We start from the raw sequence: 14090 nt of genomic DNA, 5'->3' as shown, positions 1-14090 counted from the left end.
ATATGTCAGCATTCCTAGCCTAGAAAGGTCCTAGCATATCATCTACCACTTATTTTTAGGGCTATCTCATTAATTTCAAAATCATTTGTGACTAAATGTTTATTGCCTAGCTACTCTCCATATTGTAACAGCTCAGTAGCAATGAGTAACATTAGGCATACATTAAAAACAAATTATATAAAGCTTCTTAGTCCTCTACCATACACATAGTTCGCAAAAACAAGACAAACCAAACCAAACCAAAAAAAAAAAACCACACAAACCACATTTGTATTTTTCAGTGCTAATGGCTACATCTCTTCATTCTGGGAGGAAACAGAGCTTTTGCTTTTGGTAGTGTGAACAACTCCATCAAGGAGAACAAAAGCATGGTCCTCAGGAGAGACTCTATGCTGCATTTTCGCTCCATAAAAATCTGTGTTGAACGGAACAGATGCCACTGTCTGTGTATTACACAGCCTTTAAAGACTGTACAGAGTAATTTAGCCAGAGGTATAATGGCTACATTAAAAAATTCTTCAATAAATGACCATATAAAGTTAGCTATTAAATCCTTTTGCTTCTCCAAGTACAGCGAGAAATGCAAAAACTAAAAATACAACTCATCCTTGTGAATCATCTGAACTAGAAATACAGAAAAGGGATACTTCCCAAACAAACATTATTTGGCAAAGTGCTTGGGACACCATTTGTTACTTCTCTTGATGGTTCCTTTTCAAGAATCTCCTATGCTCATTGATCTGAGACCATGGCCCTTGTAGGGCCCAAATGGGCTCCTGAGCCCAAGGTGGGATGTTGGCATTGGTACTATCCATCAGAAACCTTGGCAGTTTTTCCAGTGTGACCTTATCCTTGAGCCTGTGAAAGCTCATGCAATGGCATGTTTGTCAAAGCTGGACTCATCAAATCTGGTGAGGATTGCATTGCAGCTGATGGCTCTGGTCCTTCATAATTATGTAGGAAGTTATATATGAGCCTACTTCATTATCTTCACTGTGATTCATAAAATGCAGAGAGGTGAAGAAAACATTTGGAAATGTCCCATAATGTCATTGGGGTTTTCTTAATATGTTTAAGAGCACAGTCCATTTCTTATGGCACTTACGGACATGAACCTGTACCTAGGTTGTGTTTTTCACTTTAGTCGAAACAGGAAAATAGCTTCATGCTAGGTCTCTGAGTTCCTATGTGAGCTGCTGGATGGGCAGGATCTTCAGCAGCCTTTTAGGTCTACTGATTTCAATGCAACTTTTGCTCCTGTCTCAGTAACATCCTTGTAAGTTGTTCTTTGTAAGCAATCATCCCTACACATTTCATTTTTCTAAAGCACTGCCAGTTACAAATCCTTATTTGAGCCAACAGTCTCGCATTCATGTTAAGCAATGGGTATGATATTACAGAGAGGATTAAGCACTTACCTCTGGAATTATAACCAGTCCAAATATTAAACCAAAAAGGACAAGATTTACACCGTACATCCATCGCAGAAATATGAAGTAGGAAGCAACTGAGGAGCCAAAGTGACCTTAAAGCAGAAGATACTTAATGGTTAGGAGTTTGGGGGGGGGGGGGGCTAAGCTGTCTTCAGCAAGACCTAGACCCATATACCCCATAGATCTTCCCTCATATATTGCCGAAGACCCTCCCAACTGTCCCCACTGCTGGTGGAGACGCCAAAGACCGGTGTATGTGCTCCTTGTGTGTCACTGGTGCCTGGGGTGAACAGGGACCGGGGGAACTGGAGCACGGTTTGAATGAATGCAAAACTGCCTTAAAAAATGTCTCACTGCCGTCACATGGCATGGAGAAACTTCCACTTACTTTCCACTTCTTTTATCTTCATCTCCCAGGGTATGCACTGGGTTTTAAAATTGTCAAAGTCTCTCTTAAATTTCACCCATTTCTGAAACAAGACAACATGGCTGTGAGTAGAGAGGTGTGAAGCGCGAGGCTGCTTTGTCTGTAGGGCTTCCTCATGCCAAGGTTTGGCAGCACTGCTAGAAGTGGGTGTAAAGCCCTGAAGACCAAATCAAAATCTCTGGTCTAGATCTGGGTCTGATCTTTTGGACTATTTCAGAAACTACCTTCATCTCCAAAGCCCCTCATCCCCCAAGTGTTCATATTTGTTATCTGAATTTATCCCTTCCCAGGCTTTTAGAAAACTACAGTTGTCCTATGATTTTACCATGTTATAGAGGGGTGGAAAATTCAACCCTAGCTCTGGATTGAAAGAATTGATGCAGAGATAACTCTTTAAAACAAAATTTAATTTGATAAAGTTCAGAGCTTGGATCCTTCCTTATCAGACCAGCATCTAAATTCCCATTGATTGCATCAGCTCAGGTCTAGCTCTGGTTTTCACTTCTCAATATAACCTCCATGACAACATGCAACTTGGTAATCAACCTCAGTCTGAAAACACCATCAACGCCCCCCCCATCATCTCATCATTAACTGGGAGGATGATACTTTACAGGAGTCCATAGGGCAGTCCAAGAGGCATGGCCTCTCATGTCTTTAGGGGTACGTTGTCTCACACTTCAAGGTTTCTGGAGATCACAACCAGAAAGCTGTGCTTTTTGCTGTTCACCCAAATCCCTCCTTACTCCAGGGAAGGTGACAATGAGATTAAGATAGGGGGAAATTTCCCTCTGCTCTTTCAATAATCATCATAGAATTTAAGCTGGCTAGTATTTTTTTGAACATGGACAGGAAGTTTTATCCTGACATCCTAGTATTCCTTCTGCCTATTATGAGTTAATAATCTACCAAAAGTATGCTGAATAAATAAACAGTTTCCATGCTTTTCTCTGCTGTCATTTCCATACTTACTTTTGCCATCATCATCTTATACGCATACAGCTTTTTGCCTTTCCCTTTTCCTAGGGCTCCTTCAAACTTCTCAACAAAAGCTTGCGCATCCCTAGTTGGAAAATAAACAAGCATGGATTACTGAAAAAACAAAGGGGCTCTTTAGCTTTACACCTCTGCTTCTTTGAACCCAGCATGACTATGATAATTTCTCTCCCCTCATGCATTGGTCAAGAAGAAAATGATATTTTCTAGCAAAACAAACTCCAAGAAGATGCAGAATTTCCTTCCAACAAACAACTCCATAGAAACAATTTCATTTAGGTTCCTTAGAAGGTAGTAATGATTGCAGTGGTCCAGGGATAACAAGAAAGGACAGAGGTACGTGATACTAGGTAGAATTTTCACCCTGGTCCTACCCCAAAGGGAAAATATGTCAGAAATAATATTGCTTTGCTCTTTTTCCTTTTATTGCAGAACTCCAGAATCTGAGGGTCACAAAATTTTATTTGTAATGATCTCAGGCTCATAGTGTGCCTGTGAGACAGAAATGCTGCTTTAATGCAGTTTTCCTGTACAGAGCTACAATCAGATTTTTAGAAATACTTTGGGGTGTTCAAGGCTCCTGATGCTAAGGGAAGATAGAGCAGGTATTGGTCTTCAGGGTGTAAAAGAGTAGCAGAGGCACACAGGGACTGTCCACCTTCACAGCCCTATTATGGCACCTCTGAGCAGCCATTTAGCAAAAGCAGAGTGGGGACATCACCCACATCCATAGGGGGCTGTATGCACCTTACAATGCTATTTTTGAAGTTGAAATTGTTCTTGGGATAAAGGAGGTTTCATATGGTTTTTAACCAAAGATCTGGGATTTGCCTTGAAGTAGGAATGGTTTGTGACGAGCCCTTCCCTGTTGGCCTGTGAGCAGCAAAGTTATCTTTGATCCACAAACCTTTGCAAATAATACACTATTTTTTTCCAAGCAACACCTTCTCAGGAAGTCTGAAGTAATACGGCACCTTGCTGCTTTGATTTCTGTCTAGCAATCGGTATGAATAAGCAAAGCAGGGCACAGAGTTTGCTTTAACAAGTAGACTGACAGAAGTGAGTCACTTGGTTTTAAATACAAGTGTAGAATGACATGGTAGCGGATATCAGTTGAACAGATTTGCACCTTGTCTGTTCTCTGGTTACAGAGACTGAAAATCAAATTCCACATTTTAACTCTGATCCTCTGAGCCCAAATGGGCTGGCCAGGTTCAGCTGGTCACTTTTTCTGAGGCTGAGGTGTTATGGTAACAGCAGCAAAAAATGTAGTTTCTAGGAGAGGCAAAGTGCAGCTGACAGCTGGTGAAGACTCCAGGGGTGAAGGTTCCTGGTACCTGAGCACTGAGAGCTTCTTCACCATTCGCCAGGGCTTGTTCCTCATGGTGGAAATCAGTTTTTTCCTTTGCTCTACCTGCTCCATCAGCATCGCAAGCTCTTCCTCTGACAGTGATTCCTCATCAAATGAGTTGGAAGACTCAGAGGAAGTACTGTGAGAGACATAAAATTAACAGCACAAAATTGAAAAACTCACAGGAGTTAGAGGGAAGCTCTCATGGGTGGGGTGGGCATGTTTACTCTGGCTCCCATGTGTCCTGGGGCAATGTGCAGAACCATCAGCTGGCCTGCAAGCGACAGTCTGTATCCCATGGGGACCACTGTCTGGAGGAAAGAGTGGCCAGCTTCATGGGAAGGCCTTTGGGTGTTTGTATACTGAAATCTCCAGATCTCATGGAGCAGGATAAACTGAGGGGCAGTGCCCCCTGAGCATGCAGCACCCACCAGCATGGTTGATCAAGAGCTGATTGCATTCCACCATAACTCAACTGACATAGTGCTTTGGACCATGTTACAGATATAGAAGCACTGCATAGTGCAACAACTGGCTCTGGAGAAATGTTTTTCATGCCTGGGACAAGATTTAACAAGGATGAGGCTTGAAAACGTGACAGATTCCTTTTAACTTTAACATTTCCATAGACCAATCTGGAGAACATGCCTGGATCTGAAGCATTTGGGCTGAGAAACAGTAATGAAAGAAAACTTTGGAAAGAGTTCGATTGCATGGCAATTTATGTTAATGTTTTTTGCCCTTGTATTTTTTTGGAAGAGCAGTAATGTATTTGCAGGCTATTAGTTTTGTAGTTCTGACCCATACGCCACAAACTCATGGCGTGTCCATACAGCTGCACGTCTGTCACCTGGCACACTAAAAGGATCATCAAATTACCTGTTTTTCCTGCCTTTCTTCTGTTTGTTCTCCCCTTCCTTTCGTTTTTTATTTGTTTTCTTTTCTTTATTTTCTGAATTCTTCTGATCTTTAGTAGAAGCCTTTTTGTCTCTCTCTTTTGCTTCTGCCTTTTTTCCATCACCATTTTTCTTTTGGTGTTTTTTTCTCCTAGAAGCTCTGTTTTGTTGGGGACAATTTTCTTCCTCTTTGCTTTCATCTTCTTTGTCTCTCTGTGGCTTTTTTCTTTCAAGTCTACCTGCTCTGACAGTTTCCCTGCGGGGCTGTTTCTTAGATGTCTTCTCCTTTCCTTCATCTTCTGCAAGGGATTAAAAACAAAAAACGAAACAAACAAACAAACAAAAACACTTTGGAAAACACTTAGCTTTCCATATTGGATTGGCACAATAAGGATTCATTAGAAAAGTGCCAGCAGGATGCCTGCTGCAAACCTGAGGGAAGTCAATGAGCAGATTCCTGTTGACCTCAGCGGGTTTTGCATTATGCCCTGCCCAAGAGCCAAATACGGCACTTTGGTATGCAACTATTTAAGATAGCAAGGCCCATTTTATCACATCAGCAGCTGATGTGTAACTATGAGAAAATCGGAGCTTAGTTACAAAAGCAAAAGCCCATCCATCAGAGAGCATAAACAGATATCTTCCTGACCTGTAAACACTCCAGAGCAGCAGAAACAGAAACTGCAGTCAGTTAAACAGCATGCAATGTGCTGCTTGTTGCAATGTCCTTGAAAGCTCTTTACTTCTTTAAACTTGGTACGGAGGTCTTCTATTTATATATAGAAAAGGTAGTGCTTAGGCAGCACCAGGTTTTGCTTCTATATTTTGCCTTCTATAAGAAGGTCTATATCCACACAAGGAAAGAAAAACGGGTAATCTTTGATACACATTTTATTCTCACTGGCATTGCAAATAAGAAACTCATTTGTCCAGGTTAATAAGCATCTCCAGCTTAAAGGATTGAAATGCAACATGCTTTTTATTGCAGAATATCATGGAAAAGGGGAAAATAACATTCTAAAAACTCCAAGCCCCTCCATCCCTTTTGCCACCAAGTACATTAAAAACAATAGTAAAGTTTTTCAGGTTCTCTTCACTTCTAATTGTCCAAAATTTGACTGATGAATATAAGGTTCTCATGAAAAATGAAGTTTGTAGTTTTGGCATGGATTTTTTTTTCCCAGGGTTGAAGAAATTACAATGGAAGAAGGAAATTGTGCTGGAGTAGGATTCATAGTCAAAGATGAACAGCCTAAGAGGAGAGGAAAATGGAAGCAAAGAGGATTTTAGTATTTGTATTTTTCTTTTCATTAAAAGATAGAAGTTAATAACAAGCAAATAGTTTTTGCTTGCTAGTCAGAAAAAATAGAAGGAGATGGTAATCATACTTGTCTTTGGGAATGAGAAAGAACTTTTCAACTCATTTCTTGAGAGCCATTAGGTAGGTTTCACTTACTATGTAATGTTCCATCTCAGCTGAATTTCAGATAGTGATCTAAATCAAAGGACCAACTACACTCTTTGAGAAAATTATCATTTTGTGCAGCCAGCCATAACAGTTTTAATTTGCAACCTATCAAATACTAGGGTAAATGTGGAGCATTCATCTATTACTTTTATCTTATTTCCTTCTTTTCCTGTATGGGAAAGGTGGATATATTTTAAAAAAAATCATAGTCATTTTGCTAATTACTTTCTCACATTTTATGGATAGTATAGACCGTACAGACATGGTTGTGAACCATTTTTTCAGTTGTCTAGACACTCGTATCATCTACCCAGTGTTGTTACAATCATAAGTCTTAGCTATCTCTATTTAGTGGTATAATCCTACCCCTTAGCTATTTCTCCTTATTAGACTGTCTTCAATCCATTTTCATTTTTATCTTCTTGTGGTCAGGGTTAATCAAGACACCAGTGCATTATAGCAGCATGCATTGCAGGGAAAGCAAACAGGACCTTGGCACAATACAAAGCATTCACAGGGTGATGCTTTACTGGAATACCTGTTATACTTGGGGTGGCTGTAGAGGGACAAGGGCTACAGCAGCCTCCCATGCTAGGAGCATGGATGAAGAGGGGCAGGCTGCTTAAGCTTGGTGTTTTACATATCGCTATCATAAATCAAACCTCAAGGGAAAAATCTGCATGCTTACAAGTAGCTCACAAAATGGTTCCCATTGTAGAGCATGTCAAAACCCAGAGAGAAAAAGGAAAGATATCACCTCCTGGATTTAAAACAAGACCATATTGTTTAATCTCTACATTACCTTCACTCTGTGTGTCACTCTCGACTTGTCCATCAATCTCTATTCCAGCTGCAAGAAAAAGAATGAAGAGTAATTGCACTTGTTGCTGGGATTTACACGACGCTTTACGCAGTGGATCCTTAAGTGCAAACTGAGCTTGGCAGAACATCCCTTATTGATTACACATTATATTCTTTTCCTACAGTGATACTCTTAATATTCCCTTTAGTTTAGCAGATAGACAAAAATTCCTTGCATGAGCAAACAGAAATTGCACAGTCTTTGAAAGACGAAACATGGTGCGCTTGGGAAGTCCTGAGACATTTTGCTAAGTGTGTGGCAGCATCTGAACTGAAATGACCTCACAGTGATACCAACCATCTTCCATGATGACCTGTAATGTGCATTTCTTTTTCTTCCCCATGACAGCCTCTGTCTTTTGCATGGATACCAAAGCTTCTGTGCACCTTGATCATAAGCAGGTTACTCTCTCTTGCAGCATCCACGTGCTCCTTCTCTCAGCATTGCGGGCAGACAGGCATGTCCAGCTGTGGCTGGGCTCCTGCGTGTAAGCCATGCGGGCAGGGAAGGCAGAGAGGAGCACAGCTCTGCCTCAGCCCACCCAAATGCTTTCCCTTCTTCTTCCCTCTCCCTGTGAAAGGCAGCTGTCGGCGTTATGTTGCATTTCATGATTTAAACATGAAGGAAAGCCCCATGGTGGATGCTTGGCAGTATCGTATGAAACACAGACACAAGTCACGTCTGGTTCTGACATAAGCATAGGGCTGCAGACTTTGAAAGTATCAGCTGTCTTAATGCCATATTCTTTACTGACCTGCCTCAATCTCTGTAGCCGTGTTAGTCCCTCTCTTGCACCTCAGTAAACATCTTAGTGTGGTGCCTCTTGGCAGTCTTGTTGTCCTCCACCTGTGTCCTCTGTAGGGGTCTCAGGAACAAATAGAGGCAGTAAGGAGCCAGCACTCAGGATGCTGGCCTCTGTTTTTCTTTCCCTCCTTCTGCTCTGTGTGACCTCTGCAGATTCATTGTGCTTGCTGGTAAAATGGGATAGATTTTCCTTCTAGGTGCTCCGAGGCTTAATTAATTAATGCGAGACCCTCATTTGGAAGGTCCTTTCGTACCGCAAAGTATTGTGTTGCATCCTGCAGCTTGTGTCTTTCTATGGGCTGAGCCTCCAGTGGTGATAGGTTTGTCTGAATTATCTCTGGTTTAAAATCCACAGTGTCTGCCCCAGCGGCTGGCCTCAGGAGAAGGATTCAGCAACAGCTTTAGCTTTCACTCAAATTGATGCATCCCCAACACTGGGTTTCTGGGAGGTGCCAGCCTAGATGGGAGATCCTTTTTTTTGCTGAATTTTGGTCCACAGACACCTTCTGAGTATTTTAAGCCTGATCCCATGGATTGCTTGATCTACCTTTGACTTCAGCTCAGTTTAGTCTGAGCTAAATACATAATGCATTATAATTTTAATTATATATATATTATTTATAATTTATAATGTATGTGTCCATACATTATTAACTGCCCTGACCCTACAAGTTCATTACACAGGGCATTTCCACCATGCTTCCCCACACCTGTGAGTCTGACTGGGGCTGAAGTGTTTAAAGGTCTTCCCAGTGAATAAGTTTCACCTGTAACCCTACCTGTTGTTGCAGTAGGCTGAAAAATGTTTGCAGATGTGATCACTGGACCATTGAATTAATACTGCTCCAGGCCAACTTGCAGCTGCTGGAGGCTACTGGACCAGATATTCTGCAAACCACTTCAAATGCCTCAGGGCTCAGACCTGATCATCCCTTTTCTAAAGGGAACTTAATTTCCTTTGTTAACTGAAAATCATGTTTCTGGAGAACCAACTGCTCCGTTCAGATTAAGAGATGAAAGGGGTGCAGGTGCACATCACAATTCTGCAGGACTGCTCTGGTGCTGGCGCTGCTTCTGTTTTAGGGCACCCTACTTCTTCAGCAAGGTACACCTAGCTGCTGCTTACATTCTCAAGGTATATTCATGTGAGCATCTCATTGCTGGAGGTATTCAAAATGCTTCAGGAAGGAGTGACTTGAGTGTCCCAGTTTCCACCCTGCCATGTGGGCAGTTATTCATCATTCATCTGAAACGGGGCAACCATGGGCTACAGGAGTACTTATGTGACTTTGCATCCCCACAGATACTGGTTACATGATTTTTGGAAGGTGTTACAGACTGCAGAAACATTTTACTGTGGTTCACTGTGTCTTTGAGATCTGCATAGCCATTCCTGCGAAACACGGTGCCCCCCAGAACAGCTGCTAACACATGCAAATACATGGCCAGGTAATACTGCTGCCTCCTGTGCTGAGCCAAAATGCCTGCCCTCTGATGTTATAATCTGTACTCCAGCTCACAGATGTGATGGCAAGGTTGCAATGTTTTCATGGCAGTTATAGGTGTATTGGGCACAACAAACTCAGAGGAAATCTGTGGCCCCCACATTGTGCCCCTCACTGCACAGAGGATGAGATCCCACCACACCATAGAGGTGTGTTAGATAGAGGGTGTTAATGAGGAGTCCCAGAGTACAGGAAAGAGCACAAATATTAGCTGTATTTAATGTGAGGAAATGCATGAACATGGCTGTTTAGTTGCTCAATTTATTTGCAATAAGCTCTCTATCGATGTTGCTTTCCATTCACTGCACCTACAATGTCAAACATAGCAAAGTTGACCATAACCAAACAGCACTCTTAGAGGCTTGGTGTCAGCATTCTCCCTTTTTTATAAGGAAGGATCATTATCTTTCACACTGCCAACTTCATCGGGCTTGCTCATGTGAAGAAGAGGGAGGTGCATAGTGGTGGGTGATTATGTCCTAATAAAAAGGATTATTAAGATGTCTGACTGAGTGTTTGCTGGTAAGGTGAGATCCCAACATTGTTTTTCAGATTTGGTGTATTATATTATACATCAGTCTCCTTTGCCTGAGAGTCTCACATCAGCATAAACAAAATAACCACTCCAGCTGGTGTTGCCTTCCTCCTCCAGAAGCAGCGGTCCACCTACAGCTGATCTACAGCCACATGAGAATGATAAAAAACCTGAAGGTCTTTGACCCTCGTGACACATATCCTTGGGGGAGAGGCAGAGGAAGACCAGGCAGTGCCAGATAGTGGGATGCAGAAGACAGGCTGGGCAGGTGAGCCTGGGGAACCTTGAAAGGGTAAGGTTTGACGTGGTTTTTGATACGTGCTTAGAGATCTGTAATTTTACCCCAGAATCAAGCTGAAGGAGATCTTCCTGTACCTCTGTGCTATTCTTGCATGTGTGGCATTTGGAGTGCATTTCAGGTAGGCTGGACAGCAAAGAACGTTGGTCAAAAACAGGAAGAGTGAAAAAAAATACTGTTTATGTATAAAGCTGAACTACTCATAAAAAAAAAGCTGAGATAGTCTATAAAAATGCTGTACGTGAAGTTGGAAAAATACACTTTGTTTCATGCCCTTTTGGTGCTCCTCTTTCTTTGAAGGTTGCTTCATTAAAGGAAATATATACAAAAACATTGCAACAAACACCCATCATGGCAGGCCTGAGAGAGCAACAGGACATCTGTGTTCTGAGAGAGGTCACACAGGAGGACCTTCCATGCATCAAACAGATCCTGAAACAGCTCCGCTTAGGACTGACCTGGGCTCACATACCTGTACAGTGGGGAAACAGTGCCAGACTTCAGCATCAAATACTATCATCCTCAGCTATGAGTTTGATTTTCCTAAGAGGGTAAAGTGTCTTGCAGGTTTTATGATTTCTTAGGATTACAGATGAAGAGGGATTAATGGATTAGTCTGTTACCTCAGAGTTATTCCACACAAGGTATGAATAAGTAATGCACAGTCATGAATCCAGCTATTACTTATGTAAATGTCAGGATTTTATGCATAGCGTGAGCAATTTAGGGAGTTCTAGCACAAATTTTCTGGTCCTATACTATTTAGTTTGTTTCTCCTCACATTGGTGACTAATACCACATAATTTGGCAGTTTCAAGCTTTAACATACAAGGACGTTAGACTTCTCACACACCTCCAAGTGTTAAATAAAAAGCAGTTGTGTTATGGAGAGAGGGTAACTGAATCCTGGAGGCACATACAACATGCTCCTAAATGCTTAATGAGATAGTGTTTCTTTCTTGCTTGCTTTCTTATTAACATAGGGCTTTGTCTAATTAATCCATGCATTACATTTATTTAATATTCATCTCATCTATAAATAATCTTGACTTGAGAAGGTTTTTCAGTAATAACAGTAATACCTGAGCTGTGTGTGGATATTTTGGTCAGAGCCTAAAAGTTGAGAATTGTCAGAGCCAACTCTAATGTTATATCTGAGACAGACATTTAAACTTAGAGATCACTTCCCAGAACTGACTCACTTCTGTGGGACTGACGGTTAAAGAAAGCTACATACTTTTGGGAAGGAAAATAATTATGTTTTCCAGGGTCTCTCAGACATGCTCGATAAAATTGGATCGGGCACAGTTGTGATCCAATTTGTTGACCAAAATATGCATTTTATTTTGCAAAACAAATTCAGACTGAATGCTGCAATGTTGCTCTGGACTTTGGTATAGGAGTCTGGAGTGACCTCAGTTAAGGCATCAGGGAAATGCTCAGAATGTAAGGACTCATCAGCAGCACTTGCTGTAAATATGTGGGTAACAGTTTCATTAATTAAACATAATCTGGCAAAGAAATTTCTCAGCTTTTTGCAGTCTCTGCAAATTTTAAAAAGTCCTCTGTCTCCCAAGCAGAATGGTTGGCCTGGACTGTGGCCGGAGGTGCCAAACATACATCCTATGCTGTTTATGCACCATGGGCATTAGTTACTTTCAGGGACCATTTGGTTGCACTGAGAGAACATGTGTGAGACTAATCTTATGGTGTTTGGGATGTTCAGCTCAGTGTCTTGCCACCTCGTGCTTTTACCCATGGAAATAACCTTTATCTGAATAATCTCAAGCCAAGGTGGGGAGCACAAGGTCCTCAGAGGCAGAGCCATCACTTTTTCAATTTCTTTCTTGTTATTATTTCACAGTGTTCTATTTTTGGCTTTTGCTTACCTCATGCCTGAAGGCATAACTGAGATTTTCCTGGGAAGGATCATAGCAAGCTCTGAACATGCGGTTGGTTTGTATTTTAGCTAAAGAACAATTACTGCCAGAGGGCTGCTAATTCCGGTGGCCTGTCATGGAGAATTGAAGCAATAACAAAAAAAAAAAAAAGGTGAGGATGTGCACTGGTAGGTCCTGGAGCTGTGTCATGCCGGACAGATATCTTCAAGCTTCAGATCAATCACAGGATACAGCCCTCAGTCTTCTACTTCTTACTGTGTAGAAGCCAGCAATAAATTATTGTTCTTTGTTTCTTGAAATGATACTTATATTGCCCAGCTGTGTGAAGACAGAGCACTGCTTTACCAGCAGCTTCATGGGAAACACCAGTTATTAATGCCCCAGCCTAGGGCAAAACACAAGCCTGTGTCTGACCACTCACAGCTGTCGTCACCAACTCCATGTCTCAGGTTAAGCCTGTGCTTGAAATTGTCCTGAATCCACAAGAGAACATGCCTCTAAGTGCTCTCCAAACACAGCATGTAGGTTTTTGGTAGCGGTGGTGCTGGACAACCACTTTGATTTCTACCTGAGACAGAAACCCCTACCCATCTCCCACACTTTTTCTGCACAAAGGTTTTTCCATTTTCTTTCAGAAGCATTAATGAAGTCCAAAAGTGAATATTGTCATGAAGTTTTCAAGGACAAGAAAACAGAGGAATTATTAAAATAACAGAAATTTCTTGCCTGTCTCCTAAAGCATGAAACTAAGGTCAACATACACATGCAAGATTTAAGTGGAGAATGATTTCATCATAAAGGCTTTCTATAAGGAAAATTCTTGTTTAGAGAACATATGTGAAAAACTGGGAAGAAAGCAATTTTATTCCATGAATTCTGGAATAAGAGGTTTCTTGGGGAGGAACATTTATCTTGGGCTCCCTTCCTACCTTATACATCTGCTCGTCTCTGTTCTGGAGGAGAAATTCCAGCATGGCCCCTCAGCTTTGCAGGAGGTACTCAAAAAGCCTGCAATGTAGGGCTCAGAATAAGTCTAGGAGAAGAATGTCCTTCACTGGTGTTGAGCCTTTTTGCTGCTTTTTGTCCAGCCCCTCCAGACACAGAGAGATGTGATTGCTGAGTTTCCCTCTCTTTCTTCCTGAATCTGAGAGGATTTCCATGGGGAAAAAAAGATAAATCCTTCACTTTTGTCTGGAATCTTTTTTTTCCTGAAAAAAAAAAAAATATATATATATATGTACATACAGAGAGAGTGAGAGGGAGAGAGAGAGATAGAGAAAGACTGAGGGAAAGTTTCCTGACAATCTAATCATGGCAAGAGGATCATATGTGCTTCTTATTTCTTCCTAAAATGCACAAAGCTCCCAGAAGGGCTCTGCTATAGGCTCTTAAAGCTTTAGTGACTTCCTCAAATCTCTGACAAGTTACACCAGCCACAGATTTGTGCCAAATAACTCTAAAGCTTCTGCTAAATCCTGGGCTCAGTGATGCACAGGACTTTGAGGGGTCTTCCCGTAAAGCATGTGCAGAGTCAGAAGTACATGTGAAGATATCAGAAGGGAGGAGGTGAGAGACAGTGAACAGGGACTGGGAGTCAGAACCAGTATCTCTGTT

The 14090-nt window shown here is 41.6% G+C and overlaps 1 protein-coding gene and 1 long non-coding RNA gene across 2 annotated transcripts in view; one reads left to right on the top strand and one right to left on the bottom strand.

The window, feature by feature from the left end:
• The window catches only part of LOC121064427 (transmembrane channel-like protein 2), a 33147-nt gene extending 25350 nt beyond the window's left edge, over positions 1–7797 (bottom strand). Inside the window, 7 exon segments of the mRNA XM_040545925.1 lie at positions 1419–1525; positions 1822–1903; positions 2833–2923; positions 4194–4346; positions 5087–5402; positions 7374–7421; positions 7731–7797. Of these exon segments, the coding sequence (XP_040401859.1) occupies positions 1419–1525; positions 1822–1903; positions 2833–2923; positions 4194–4346; positions 5087–5402; positions 7374–7421; positions 7731–7797 (864 nt within the window).
• Positions 7798–8956: 1159 nt separating this feature from the next.
• LOC121064800 lies at positions 8957–13374 on the top strand. Its single transcript, XR_005816694.1, has 3 exons — positions 8957–9372; positions 10395–10545; positions 10876–13374. It is a non-coding gene; the product is annotated as an uncharacterized LOC121064800 (long non-coding RNA).
• The last annotated feature ends 716 nt before the right edge of the window (positions 13375–14090 follow it).

This window comes from Cygnus olor, chromosome 2 (genome assembly GCF_009769625.2).
Source record: "Cygnus olor isolate bCygOlo1 chromosome 2, bCygOlo1.pri.v2, whole genome shotgun sequence".
Classification (NCBI taxonomy): Eukaryota; Metazoa; Chordata; class Aves; order Anseriformes; family Anatidae; genus Cygnus; species Cygnus olor.
Note: the sequence above shows the minus strand (reverse complement) of the source record. Positions and strands in the feature narration are given on the sequence as shown.